At 46.2% G+C, this 14461-nt stretch overlaps 1 protein-coding gene across 1 annotated transcript in view; it reads left to right on the plus strand.

Moving 5' to 3' along the window:
• Window positions 1-4338: 4338 nt before the first annotated feature.
• STRA6 (stimulated by retinoic acid 6) overlaps window positions 4339-14461 on the plus strand; it is a 42307-nt gene continuing 32184 nt past the window's right edge. Inside the window, exon 1 of the mRNA XM_024215145.1 lies at window positions 4339-4448. Coding sequence (XP_024070913.1) covers window positions 4339-4448 — 110 coding nt within the window. The remainder of the gene's footprint in view (window positions 4449-14461) is intronic.

The raw sequence follows: 14461 nt of genomic DNA on the forward strand, positions 1-14461 counted from the left end.
TATATATATATATATATATATATATATATATATATATAAAAATAAGTTGGGATTGTTGGGACAGGGCTTAAAAAAAGGGACTGTCCCAGCCAAAATGAGACCTATGGTCACCCTAGGTAAGAAGGAGTTCCCAATTTGCAAGAATTGTAACTTGATTTTTCTTACAGAGTTGCATTAGGCTATGACATCAGGCAGCTAGAGTTGTATTCCCAGCTCTGCCACTGGCCTGCTGGGTGGCCTTGGTAATTCCCGTCCCTGCTCTGTGCCTTGGTTTCCCCATCTGTAGAATGGGGATAATGATACCGACTTCCCTTTGTAAAATGCTGATGAAAAGAGCTACAGTATTTAAGAACTAGAGATTGTTGTTGGTTTCCTACAAATGGAGCAGCTCAGCAAGGTTCATTCCTCTGTCTCTCTCTCCCCCCCCCCCCCCCCCACCCCCCCGAGTTTCTGTAGCCACACATCCTCTGCTGCAGGCACTTTCTCTAGCTCTTTGTGTCATGTGTCTGAGAGCAAGGAGATGGAGTCTGTTCTCAAATGCCAGGCTTGGAGCTATGTTTAATTTAAATACCATGGGCCAGATCCTTGGCTGGTGCAGCCTGGCAATGCTCCGTGGATGCTGACTTATGCCAGTTGAACATCTGGCCATATGTTTTAGGAGCAGCAGTTGCAACACATGTTGAAGCCTAGTTTCCAAACGCAGGTACTTTACTAAAAGCTGCCCTGGTCCATCCATTTTGTAAACCCTGGGGTGTGCACCTGGTTTGCTTCCCCTCAGGATGCCTTCCAGGGTGAACCGATTCTTTTATGGTGCTGCAAGGAGCTGCATGGGTTTTATAGGCTCCTTCTTTTACTGAGTGCTACATTCTTGGCAGGTGAATCACAGATGCAGGGGCCTGGCTTCGGAGCAGGCCGAACCAAACATGATGGTCTCACTAGTCCTGGCTCCTTGTGGGGGTTTGTAAAGGGAGAACTAATGATGATGCAGGAGGTAGTACAGTGGATTCCTTATGAGAGGGAAGGATGAATCTTGTGGCTAAGGCACTGGAGTGGGACTCAGGAGGCTTGGGCTTGATTCCTGGTTCTGCCAGACTCCTGGTGTGATCTTGGCAAGCCACTTAATGCCTCTGTGCCTCAGCTCCTGCTGGAACTGAGTTCTGCTGGGTTCTGTCTCCCTCACCCTTTGTCTGCCTCATCTATTTAGGCTGAGAGCTCTTCAGCACAGGGTTGGCCTCACTACATGCATGTACAGCAGCTAGTGCAAGAGGGCCCCACCCTTGCTAGGGGCTCTGGGAGCTAATGGGTTGAGATGGAGCCCAGCTAATCTGGACTGTGTAAAAGTTCTGGGGTGTTCCAGACTGAATGTTCGATTCAGCACATTATGGAAATAAAGGGGCAGCTGCAACGTTGGGACTTGAATCCAAACGTGCCCCAAGTCTGGAGTGGCTGGATCTGGAGGGGTGTCTTTGGGCCTGCCACTGTGGAAGGCAAAGCATCATTCTGCACCAGCTACCTAGGCTCCAGAGTGGCACCAGAAGGAAGCAGCTGGTGATCGTTCCCTTATCTGTATTAGAGGGCAAATGGGGACTTGCGTCCCTTGGAGAGGTGTGACAAGGATGCTGTTTGGAAAGTGCTTTGAAGATATCAAATAGAATCTCAGGGTCAGAAGGGACTGCCAGGGTCATTGAGTCCAACCCCATGCCAGGATTTGTTGTCTCTAGAAAATACAGTGAGTGCTGAGCATTGACAAACACTTGCTATGTAAGCCTAGGTGTTGGTGTGCACTGTTGTTGTGCTGCGACATTTATCTACAACTCTTCTTGTGCCTTCCACAGAAAGAGCAATGGTGACATGGAACAATCTCAGAAGCTTCCCCAGAGAAGATTCCTGGCTTGGTCTCTCCAGGGAGTAACATGCTCTAATGCAAAACCTTAATAGCAACCTTGGTGCCACTAAAGGAGAATAACTTCCCAACAGTATGAATGTGGGGTGGTCAGATGTGCACATCTGTTGATCAAGAGTATATGAGGTTGCTGCTAAAGTTTACATTGGAGCATGAAGTGGATAGAAGCTGGGATATATAACATAACTTCTTATGCAGTGTGTTATTAGCAGCATTATAGGCAACATGAAGGTGGCAAGGAATGCTGGAGATTTTTTTTCCTTACTTCCATGCTTTGCAGGTTATGGGGGAGTCTGGAGGAACCTGAAATGTCACTAACTGAACTCTTAGTTTGTGGGTTTTTGTGTGTGTGTTTTGTGTCGTCCCCCTCCCCCTCCCCCTCCCCCCCCGCCCCAGAAGCCTCTAATTGAACCAGGAGTCTGCAAATATGGTTTTAATTCTCCTATCTAGTTGCCTTGGGGTATTTCCAGTACTTCCTGTTTTTTGTTTTGATTGGGCTGGAGATACAATAAGAGAGCCTCTCTTGGAATGTTAATTTGGTCCTAGGTGCAACCAGGGAAGTCAGATACATGGACCAGTGTCATGTCTTATTTTAACTAAACACTTTCAATTCCCAGCTCTGCCACAGACTCCCTCTGTGCTCCTGGGCAAGTCACCCAGACCCTCCCAACTTCCACTGAAACTAATGAATTGAGGTTTGTTAATTTCAATGAAAATTAGGCTAAATTCCTTTGCAGATCAGGGTCTCAGTCTCTCTGTGCCTCAGCTCCCCATCTGTAAAACAGGGATGAGAGCACTGGTCTACCTCCCAGGGGTGTTGCAACGGTAAATACATTAGATTGTGCTCAGATAATGCGGTAGTGGGAGCCATATGGTGCCTTAGTCAAAAAAAAAAAAATGCTGAAAGTGTTTTTAAAAAGTCATCAAAAATTCAATACTGTAATAAATTGCTATTTCTTCTTATTATTGAAGAGAAATGGTAAATGTCCAGGCCAATCTGTGGCAGCAACAAGCAACTTTGAGGGATACAAAATATTTTTTCTCTGAGCAGGGGGGTTATTCCAAGTATCAGGGAAAGGGACCATGGAAAAAGAATGTTCAAACCTAGGAGCTTAAAGTTAGGCATCTGAATCCATAGGTAGGGACCTAAATAAAAGTCCAGATCATCTCCGGTTACCGTTGATTTCAACAGGCACTGTGGATATGCAATACCTCTGGAACATCAAGCCGCTTTTATTTAGATGCCAATGTATGGATGTGGGAGCCTAACTTTAGGATCCCAGTTCGAAATCTTGGCCTGTTTCTATTTTCCTCTTCTCTGCTTCTGACCTCTGTCAAGCTGCTCGATAAGGGTCAACTGCTGGTCCCCTTACTCGTACTGAGCAGTGCCTGACTCAAGTGAGTGGGATGACTCTTTGGAGTCAAGTGGGGAAGGGTATCGCAGTCTGGCTCTAAATGATCTCTTCCGCCTCTCCACAAACCGCTGTGATGCTGCACTGAGCAACTGTTGGCCTTACAGAAGTTTTTACAGAAAGTCCATTCGAGGAGCTCCAGTGCTAGTCTGGCATTCGTTCTGCTCTGCAATTGTAAACCTATTTCTGGACCTTGTTTTGCCAATAAGGAAGGTTGTTCTCCATCCCTTTGATTTGATGTCTTTCTCTTCAGCAGTAGAACAGAGAGTTGACTCATCTCCAGGGTCTGAAATGTCCCAGATGAAGTGAAGGCTAGAGGCAGAGGAGTTACAGCATCAGTGTGAGTGAAAAGCACAGGGGGCTGTTTCTGACTGGTATAGCCATGTACTATGTGGAACAGAGGCTTAAAATGCCCCAAGAAGGGAGTAGAGCCTGGCTCAATCCTGTGTTCAGACAGTTACCGCACTGACCTTCTTGATTCTTTTCTAGGTTAGCCTGTGTCTTGCTAGGGAGCCAAATCTTGACCCTTGCACAACTCCCAGGCTTTCATGTAAATGCTGTTATGTAACTGAAACAAAGGCTCTGATTCTCTGGGCACTGAGCCTGGGTAGGAGGGGTGTGGGAGAGAGTGGAAGGGACCCAGTTAAACATGCCTTGAGCTCTTTAATCTTTTTAGCTCCAATCAAGATTGGATTTTTCATGGTAGAGATTTGGATTTTTTTACTTTTGTTTGTATCAGCTGTTGAAATGATGCAAATTCACATTGCAAAGAGTCCTAACTGGGAGAGAGAGGGATTCTTACCCCCCACCTCCCAATCTGTCAATGTGAACCTCCAGTACCAAGAGCACAAAGTAGCCTGTGCAATCTTAGCATTTTGAATGGACCCTAGAGAACTCCAGGGAAGACATCCGTAGCAATCCTTGTGGGTATTTTTGCTCTACCAAGAACAGAAGGGAAGAGGTTTTTTTTTTTTTTTTTTAATTCTTCTTTCTTTTTCCCAGCGGAGGTAGAGAGAGAAGGGAATGGCAAACGACAGCTCCTTGGCAGTCCACGGCTCCCTTGCTTACGATGACTTTGCCAGTTCTGACTGGTACATGTATGAATCCATGGAACCCGAGACGCCACCAGATGAGTGAGTGATCAACCCTTGGGTTTTTTCCCCAGTTATGCCCTGCGGCCGGAGGGTGCCCTGTCCTCAGTTAGGCAGAGGAATCATTTTTGTCTCAAATTCCCATTTTCCTGGAATGAAATTTTATTTTTCTGATCAAGGAAAGTAGGAACTCCCCTCCATGCATGCACATCTTTTTCCATCTCCCCACCCTCCCAACTTTCTCCTCTCAGCTACTTCCCACTAGTGACTTTTTAGAAAAATAACCAAATAAAAAATCTGCAATAGCAACACTTGACTCTGGTTGTAAAACCTGACCACTCTATGCCTCAGTTTTCCCATCTTTAAGATGGAACAAATAACCTCCAGCTACCTGGCACATGTGCTGATATTCCTTCAGCATGCAAAGCGCTATGTTAGTGTTATCTGTGCATCACTGTACTGGTGTTGCTTTTTGTTGCTGCTCGCGACATCTGATTTTTGTGAAGGAGAGGCTGTGTGATGCAGCACTGCATGACACCAGAGCTGGCCCATGGTATCGTTAAGGGACCTCACTACTTCCTCTCTCCACCTTTTCCTACTTCCTGGTATGGGCACTTTAAATTGGTCTCCTGTTGACAACTGCAGGTTGGGACATGCCACTCAGGCCAGTTAAGACAGTTGCTTTGCCATATGGGACAGAGTTCTTCATTACAATGCACTGACTATGTAACCCATTGGTATGTGTGTTACAGGTCCCAGTCTGTGTCCAATCCACAGAGGGTATGAGTGAGTTTAAACCCCCCAGCTAAGGAGTCTGGGCTCTTTAGCCTAAGCTGTAGCAGCTCATGTTCCTAGCTCTGGAGGGCTCTGTTGTAATCCCAAGTGTCTGCCATGGGGGAGACTGTCCCACAACTGCACTGTGGGTACCCCAATCTTGTATGTCCATGTTGGTGACATTGTTTATGTGCAGGGTGCTCTCAAAGGAGTCCTTTGCCACTTAGCAATCTAACACTTGTTTCAAGTTGGTGTTTTCAGTAACTACTGCAGCATTATGATGTATCTGTTGTCTTGGGAAAAATATTATCCCTTGTGGATGAACGGCATATTTAGATCCATTTATATAGTGTGTTGCTAGCAAGAGCTGATAGCTTGTGGCAAATCCTTGTTACCATGCAAACTGCAGAGACAACAGCCCCTGCATCAGCTCCACCATGCCTTAGCAAAGCACCTAGTGACAGAGGATGTGGAAAAAGCTAATGTACTCAATGCTTTTTTTTTGCCTCTGTCTTCACAAACAAGGTCAGCTCCCAGAGTACTGCACTGGGCAGCACAGTATGGGGAGGAGGTGACCAGCCCTCTGGATAAAGAAGTGGTTCAGGACTATTTAGAAAAGCTGGATGAGCACAAGTCCATGGGCCTGGATGCGCTGCATCCGAGGGTGCTAAAGGAGTTGGCTGATCTGATTGCAGAGCCATTGGCCATTATCTTTGAAAACTCATGGTGAGCGGGGGAGGTCCCGGATGACTGGAAAAAGGCGAATGTAGTGCCCATCTTTAAAAAAGGGAAGGAGGAGGATCTGGGGAACTACAGGCCAGTCAGCCTCACCTCAGTCCCTGGAAAAATCATGGAGCAGGTCCTCAAGGAATCAATTCTGAAGCACTTAGAGGAGAGGAAAATAATCAGGAACAGTCAGCATGGATTCACCAAGGGCAAGTCATGCCTGACTAACCTAATTGCCTTCTATGATGAGATAACTGGCTCTGTGGATGAGGGGAAAGAAGTGGATGTTATTTCTTGACTTTAGCAAAGCTTTTGATACGGTCTCCCACAGTATTCTTGCCAGCAAGTTAAGGAAGTATGGGCTGGATGAATGGACTATAAGGTGGATAGAAAGCTGGCCAGATCATCGGGCTTAACGGGTAGTGATCAATGGCTCCATGTCTAGTTGGCAGCTGGTATCAAGCGGAGTGCCCCAAGGGTCGGTCCTGGGGCTAGTTTTGTTTAATATCTTCATTAATGATCTGGAGGATGGCGTGGATTGCACCCTCAGCAAGTTTGCAGATGACACTAAACTGGGAGGAGTGGTAGATATACTGGAGGGTAGGGATAGGATACAGAGGGACCTAGACAAATTAGAGGATTGGTCCAAAAGAAATCTGATGAGGTTCAACAAGGACAAGTGCAGAGTCCTGCACTTAGGACAGAAGAATCTCATGCACTGCTACAGACTAGGGACCGAGTGGCTCGTCAGCAGTTCTGCAGAAAAGGACCTAGGGATGAGAAGCTGGATATGAGTCAATAGTGTGCCCTTGTTGCCAAGAAGGCTAATGGCATTTTGGGCTGTATAAGTAGGAGCATTGCCAGCAGATCGAGGGACGTGATCATTTCCCCTCTATTCAGCATTGGTGAGGCCTCATGTGGAGTACTGTGTCCAGTTTTGGGCCCCACACTACAAGAAGGATGTGGAAAAAATGGAAAGAGTCCAGTGGAGGGCAACAAAAATGATTAGGGGGCTGGAGCCCATGACTTATGAGGAGAGGCTGAGGGAACTGGGTTTATTTAGTCTGCAGAAGAGAAGAATGAGGGGGGATTTGATAGCTGCTTTCAACTACCTGAAAGGGGGTTCCAAAGAGGATGGATCTAGACTGTTCTCAGTGGTGCAGATGACAGAACAAGGAGTAATGGTCTCAAGTTGCAGTGGGGGAGGTCTAGGTTGGATATTAGGAAAAACTTTTTCACTAGGATGGTGGTGAAGCACTGGAATGGGTTACCTAGGAAGGTGGTGGAATCTCCTTCCTTAGAGGATTTTAAGATCAGGCTTGACAAAGCGCTGGCTGGGATGATTATTTGGGGATTGAGCCTGCTTTGAGCAGGGGGTTGGACTAGATGACTTCCTGAGGTACCTTCCAAACCTGATATTCTATGATTCTATGAAAGCATGTTTTTTCTCTCTCTCTCTCCCCCATGATCCTGCTGCTACTGCAGTCCATATGAGCAGGATTAGGCACAAAGTGTTTTTTCATTTCCATGCACTGTCAAGTTTTGTCTCTATTGCCCTGATTTAGGACAGCACCCAAGCACACGATCAACAATAATCATTCTTGAATTTGATCATTCCTATGTAAGGATGATGGGGAATGGAATGTTTTTATTCTTTCCCAATGGAAATACAATTAACCCCTTTGCTCCAGGGTCCCCAATAAGAATAGGGGTTAGCACCATGTAGAGAACAAAAAACCTCTAAAGTTTGCAGAGTCTGATAATATTTTGACTGAGGATCTAAATCTTGATTCATATCAGGGTAAATATCACTGAAGTGTCGATTGGAGGTTGATCACCGAGAATTGTCAAAAAAGGTTGGATTAAACAAAACACAGCTTTTTTTGAATTACTGTTTTACTTTGCAGGTTCTAGAATTAGTGTTGTTTACTGACTGATTTTATGCTCCTCTGTATTTCTGGGTTCGGAAGAAGTGAGGGTGCTGAAATATTGTCCCATGGGCATTTCTACGCTTGTGAAATAAGCAGTGCCTCCCAAATCTCTTAAAACAACCTGCTCTTGTAGGCTGTCTTCACTGCAAAAGAGAGGGTGTCTCACACAGTGATGTAACAACCCAGTGGAGACATCAACAGAGCTAAGGCCCAGGCAGATTTTTACCCTGATGCAGGAAGCCTATGGTTTACTTTAGCTAGCTACATTGAGGTAAACACGACAGTGGTTTGTTTGCACTAGGATTTTATGTTGAGATAGCTCCCTTGATTTAAAAACACACCACTTCTTTCGGTCAAGACCAAGCCCTAGTGAGCTGACTCTTGCAGACGAGGGAGGTTTGGGGAAGTATCTGAACTTCAGAATGCTTCTCTAGTCCTCCGCTAGCAACCAAATAAGTCGATGACACCTAAGGCCAGGTCTACACTACAGAGCTGTGTCAGTATAATTATATCACTCAGAGGTGTAAAAAATCCACACCTCGGGGTGAGGTAGTTGTACTGACCTAACACCCCATGTAGACAGCGCTATGTCAATGGGAGAGCTTCTCACACCCACATAGCTACTGCCTCTCAGGGAGATGAATTAACTACGTCTACGGAAAAAGCTCTCTTGTTGGTGTAGTAGCATCTTCACTAAAGTGTTGCAGCTGTGCATCTGTAGCACTGTACATGAAGACAAGCCCTCAGGTTGTGACTTAGGGAGGTAGTGTGGCCTAGTGGATAAAGTGCTGGACTGGGATTTAGGAGACCTGAGTTTTATTCCTGGTTCTTGCTACTGACCTGCTAGGTGACCTTGGGCAAGTAATTTCCTCTCTCTCTGCCTCAGTTTCCCCATCTGTAAAATGGGGTAATGATATTGACCTCCTTTGTAAAGTGCTTTGAGATCGACTACTGTACGGTGCTAGATAAAAGCTAGATCTTATTACTACATGACTGACTGCTTTCCATTACATGTGCTTCTATGAGGAAGGCAGGTCTGATGATAGAGCTCAGGATATGAGGATCTCAAATGTCAGTGTGTGGCGTGCAGGCGTCTGCAAGATGCTTCATCTAGGTGGGATTGCCCAGCCTGCTTTCCCTCCTATTCACGGTGGCCATTGCATTGCCCCTTGAGTAGGAAAGTAACATTCTCTGTCTAATGGGAGAGGGGGTTTGTCTTGGGCCCAAACTTTCGACAGTCATTAATGATTTTAGGTGCCTTAATTTTAAGGGGCATAACTTGTGACTCCTTTTAAAGGGGGCTGATGGTCACAGGCTGGGTGTTCAGCCCTCTATGATAATCAAGTTGGACAACCCAAAAGTAAGATGCCTAAAATCAGGCCTTTGTTTGTTTAAAACTTGTATTGTATTCGCTCCGCTGCTCTGCTTTTCACACCCTGCTGTCATCTGTTCTGTTCCCCCCTCTCTTCCTGGAATGCATTGCTTGATGAATGTGTTGTGTAACCCACCCACCCCTTGAACTGTAAAGTGCCATTGGGCCACTACCTGCAGCACATCATCCAAATGATTTACGCTCCGAGACCTGATGCTCATTAAGAGGCCTCTGTGTGAATGAGAACTACAGCCAATCACCTGGGAGGGAGGGGAGTATTTACCTGTTTGTACTGTAGCAGTGCCTTGGTTTGTGTCAGCGGCTGTACAAACACAGAACAAAACGGTGCCCCCTGCCCCCAAACAATTGACAATCCAAGTAAACAGAAACTTGTTGTGCCAACATCTTTGTGAAGAAAGGTTTGCTTTATTTCCAGCAGCTCACAGGGTTGCTCTGAGATTATCTGTTTATTTCAATGAAAACTTTGGGCCAAGAATGTCTGTCACTCCACCCCTGGCTCTTATGAAAAGCAATATCAAAGCTTTTGTTACCAATTCCATTCCCATTCTCTTCTTGACCCCTTCTAACTTTCTCATTCTTACTCTCAGGTCACAAGTAAATATTTTGGAGGTAAAGTTTCAAAAAAATACAGCTTTCTTTTTATATCTATATCGTAAATTCAGTAGAACTTTGCCGTAGCACACACCTGACAGCCATTTTTTATGAGAACTATGTCCCAATCTTTCAGCAAAGATTTACTAAGACTGAATTATGGAAGATGCACTAATTTACAAAATATACTACTGAACATTAATCTGTGCTGTAGGTTGTCATAACCAGAAATTGGTGAAAAATGCCCATTTTCTGGTGAGAATTTTTAACTTTGTGGGGAGATTTTGGGGAAAATCTCATTCCTTTTTCCATAATCAAAAGTCTAAACACACCTTACCAAAATCTTCAGTAAAAATGTTCAGGTTTTGAAAATAAAATCAGAATCTTTACCAAAAAAATTGTTACTGATTTTTTTCATTAAAAAAATAGAAATGTTTTTACTAAAATGGAAAGTCTTGCAGCATATTGTCAATCTGGTCTAAAAGCCATTCTTAATTTCCTGCCCTGCCAAAACCACCCAAAACCCCCCTCAGCCTCTCAGTGTTCTCATTGAAATCTTGTCTAATCATAACTCATTCAAATGAACTTTATTCTGATAACAACATACTTTTCATCCCTAGACCTCAAAGCATTTGACTTACCCCCATTTTACAGAAGGGAAAACTGAGGGATAGGGAAGTGAAATGACTTAACCAAGGGCACTCGGCAAATCAGTGGAAGAGCTGGGAGTAAAACTGCTGTATCCACTAGGCCAGTGGTTCTCAACCAGGTGTCTGGGACGCCCTGGGGGCTGTGAGCAGGTTTAAGGGGGTTTGCCAAGCAGGCCAGCATTAGACTTCCTGGGGCCCAGGGCAGAATGCCAAAGCCCCACCGCATGGGACTGAAGCCCAGGGCCCCAAGCCCCGTCACGCAGGGCTGAAGCTGAAGCCTGAGCAACTTAGCTTCACAGGGCCCCCTGTGGTGTGGGGTCCTAGGCAGTTGCCCTGCTTGCTACCCACTAACACTGGTCCTGGCTTTTATATGCAGAAAATCAGTTGTGGTACAGGTGGGCCATGGAGTTTTTAGAGCATGTTGCGGGGGGGGGGCCTTCAGAAAGAAAAAGGTTGAGAACCCTTGCACTAGCAACATTGCCTCCCAGGAACAAAGTTCACTTGCTGATATCAGGTTTTTATTTTGTGTTTATTCAGTTGAGTTCTGACTCTGCACCATTGCCAGCAATGGGAGCGCTGCCTTTCACATCAATGGATGCAGAATCAGGCCTTAATTAATTTGTAATGTTTTGGCCACTAGCAATGAGCTTCTCTGTTGCTGAGTTCCTCTTGCATTCCAAAAGTCATCAGTCCTTAATCTCTTATGATAAACAATCCATTTTTAAGTCTCTCAGTACACATATAAAATCTTAAGATGGCATCATGTATTTTAAACACTTTGGAAGAGGCTGCTGATGAGTCGTGGAGGCAGGCAAGAATATTCCATGTTTGGTGCAACCCATTGCATTAAAGCTATCTGTGTGAAAGCAATTCCTTTCTCCTGTTGCACGTTTGATCTCCATATCAATGTGCTTAACCTTAAAGCAGAACTCAGCAACATGAGGGGAAATATTTGATTGCTGTTTATACAGCTGTGTAGTACAGCAGGCACTCACCGCCATGGTGCCTCCTGCTGGTCGTCCGGGAATTAGCTCAATTCCAGCCTCGGAGTGCCTCCTGCTAGCCGGTGTCTTCCTACTGGTGCCTGCTTACTTCTGATCTCCACCACTTATAGTACTTCTGGCCCCGTGTCCCTCCCGGACTCCAGTGCCTCTTATCTTGGGTTGCTGCCCCACAGCAGTGCCCCCACATTCTGGGTCTCCCCTCCCCAGGAACCCCAATTCCCTGAGCCCACATCACCTCAGTGACCCACTGCCAATCCTCATCTAGCCCCTTCCCTCAGGGGCAAACTGCAGTCCGAAGTGGCCACTTATCAGCAAGGGGGTTTGGATCTGCTGCCTTTCCAGCCCCAGCTGCCTCCCTAGTACCTCCCTTGGCCTTTAGCAAGGCCTCAACCTGGGGACTCACAAGGCCAGAGCTCCTCAGCTCTGCCTGTCTTTCCCCAGCCCTGCTCTGCCTCAGGTACCCTGCTTGCTCTCCCAGGCAGCCTGGTCCTCTTTGCTCCTCAGCTGGAGCAAGAGTTTTCTCTCACTCCCTCAGCCTGCCCTTTTATCCCGGCCAGCTGTGCCCTAATAGGTGTGGCCATACCTGTGGCTGTTTACCTAACCAGCCTTCCTGGCTGCTTTTAACCCCTTCCTAACCAGAGCGGGGTGACTTACCAGCTACAAGCTGGAACCACCATAAGGTCTGAGACCTTGATATTGCAAAAAGTACTTATAAGCTAATAAACGTAAGGGCAACTCATGATGTTGTCTAGCACTTTAAATTCAAGTTTGCCTAGAAAAATTCACTCCTGGAGGAGATTTTTTGTTTAATTTTTTTCCTTTCCATGTTTGTTCAGCATTATTGCATAGGTTCTCTCTTCACTTGTGACTGTGCCTTGTAAGAAGGCTAGCCCAAGGAATTCTGAGTCCCTGTAGAAGGTTCTATTGATTTTTGTCATTTTCCTGTCTTGCTGTCTTTTTCTCTTTGCTTCTCTTCCATTCCTGCAAGAGAATGGAGACCTTTCTCAGCCTCTTTGAAGCCTTTTGAGGAGGCTTAGTCAGCTGGAATCTGGGGATGTAATTTGCATATTAAAACATGCAGATGAGTTCACTGGAATTTTCACAGTTGGGGCAAGTACTGCCTCCAGTTCTGCTCTAAAGCATATGGGGAAATTATTAGGGAACAGAACTGGATGTTGCTAGCTTGGCATGTAACTCACATGCTTGTGGTGATCAGGCTTCCTCTTAACATGTAGTTAAGGCACTGCACTGGGACTTGCACGATCTGAGTTCTAATCCTAGCTCTCCCACAGGCTCCCTTGGGCCATTTGCTTAATCTCTGGGTGCCTCAATTCCTCCGCTATAAAAATGGGAATAATTCCTTCCGCCCTTTGTCTGTCTTGTCTTTGAAGCAGGGATGGTGCCATGGACTGGCAGGTTTGCCTTTGAAGGCAAACTGGGCTGAGCCTTGCCTACCACCTAGCAGCCCCAGGGATAAATAATGATTGGACCGGTATCAGTTAGGGAGAGTTAATGATAGTGACTGACCCCAGGTGTAGGGTAAACTGAGGAAGGACAGTATAAATTGAGATGAGGATGCAGAAGGAGGAGGTGGCCCAGCAGTTTGGGGTTGGCTGTGGCCACAGGAATAGAGCTAACTCAGCTGGTGACGCCTTGAGCAAGGGGCCAGGTGTCAGGGAGCCAGCCCTAGGGCTGGTCTTCCAGGAGGGGAACAGGGAATAGAAAAGACCCATAGGGAGCAGGAAAGGCTCCTGTGAGGGAGCCCTGAGCTGGGGCCAAAAGGAGCAGGGAACTGAAGAGAAGCCCAGGAAGGGCCGAAAACAGTAGTGGTGTATGTTGTATCTGGAGTCCCAACAGGGGAAAGCCTTAGGAGTTGGCATTCTGAGAAGGGTGAATTGAGGTCAGGAAGGGCAAAGGACTTCTTCTTTGTTAACTTGGGACTGGTGGTGCTGGCTATTTTGGGAGTCTGATTACCCCAGTAGCGACTGAACGTTTGTGACTTGTCTGGAGAGCGGGCCATGGGAGACCCAAGCAGAAGCAGATGGACTGCAGGAGGCGCTAGAGACAAAGATACTTGCAACATTATGACTCAATGCAAAGGAGTGCTCTAATGATGAGTGCGTCCCATAATAAATAATCTCTCACTATGTGTATGCCCAGATGCTAGTACAATGGGGACGTTCCAGATGGAAGCAGAAATTGATGGAGTGTGGTGGTTTCTCTGATGCAGTCTTGTTTCAGTACAAGGAATGAACAAATGAAGCTTATCCAAATGCAGGAGGAACCAAGAGCAAAAGGAGCAGTTTCTTAGCTTACAGGCCAAAGCCTCTTTAGCCAACAGACGCAACAGCTCTCTCTAGCTTTTTTCAGGGTCATGCTCTGCTCACCAGCTGCTGCTTGGCTTTCTTGCTTTTTACCTCTGTGTGTGTCTCTCTCTCTGTGTTCTTGTCCAGTCTCAGTTTGTGTGCAACGTATATGGATAGATACACATGTCCACACACAAACCTCTCAGCAACCCCCGGCCCACTCAGTCCAAACTCCTGCGTGGGTTCACAACCCCCTTTTGTGTTACGTGGAGCAGGGGAATCTTCTGATTAATTCATCCTGACAGGTAGGTTAATTAAAGGCTGCGTTCACATCCTGTCTCAAAGACATTTGTGATTCCTGCACTCACCAGTACCTGTCAGCATAACATTATTAAATGTTAGCCCATGTGCAAGAACATTCCACAGAACATGGAAGCGAGTGAGCAGGGAGAGAAGAAGAAAGTACTAATACCATGTGCTTCGTGGAGCACTGAGACTTGACAGAGGTACATAAAAGGAGCTGTCTTGCTCTTCTCTGCACTGCAGGAATACTGCCTGCTCTTCCAAAACTGTCACAACATGAACTGGGCTCAGGGTAAAGTCAAAGAATCATAGAATATTAGGGTTGGAAGCAGGGCCGGCTTTAGGAAGTGCGGGGCCCCGGCAGGATGACTAAAAAA

This window comes from Terrapene carolina, unplaced genomic scaffold (assembly GCF_002925995.2).
Source record: "Terrapene carolina triunguis isolate 2854851 unplaced genomic scaffold, T_m_triunguis-2.0 Scaffold67, whole genome shotgun sequence".
Taxonomy (NCBI): domain Eukaryota; kingdom Metazoa; phylum Chordata; order Testudines; family Emydidae; genus Terrapene; species Terrapene triunguis.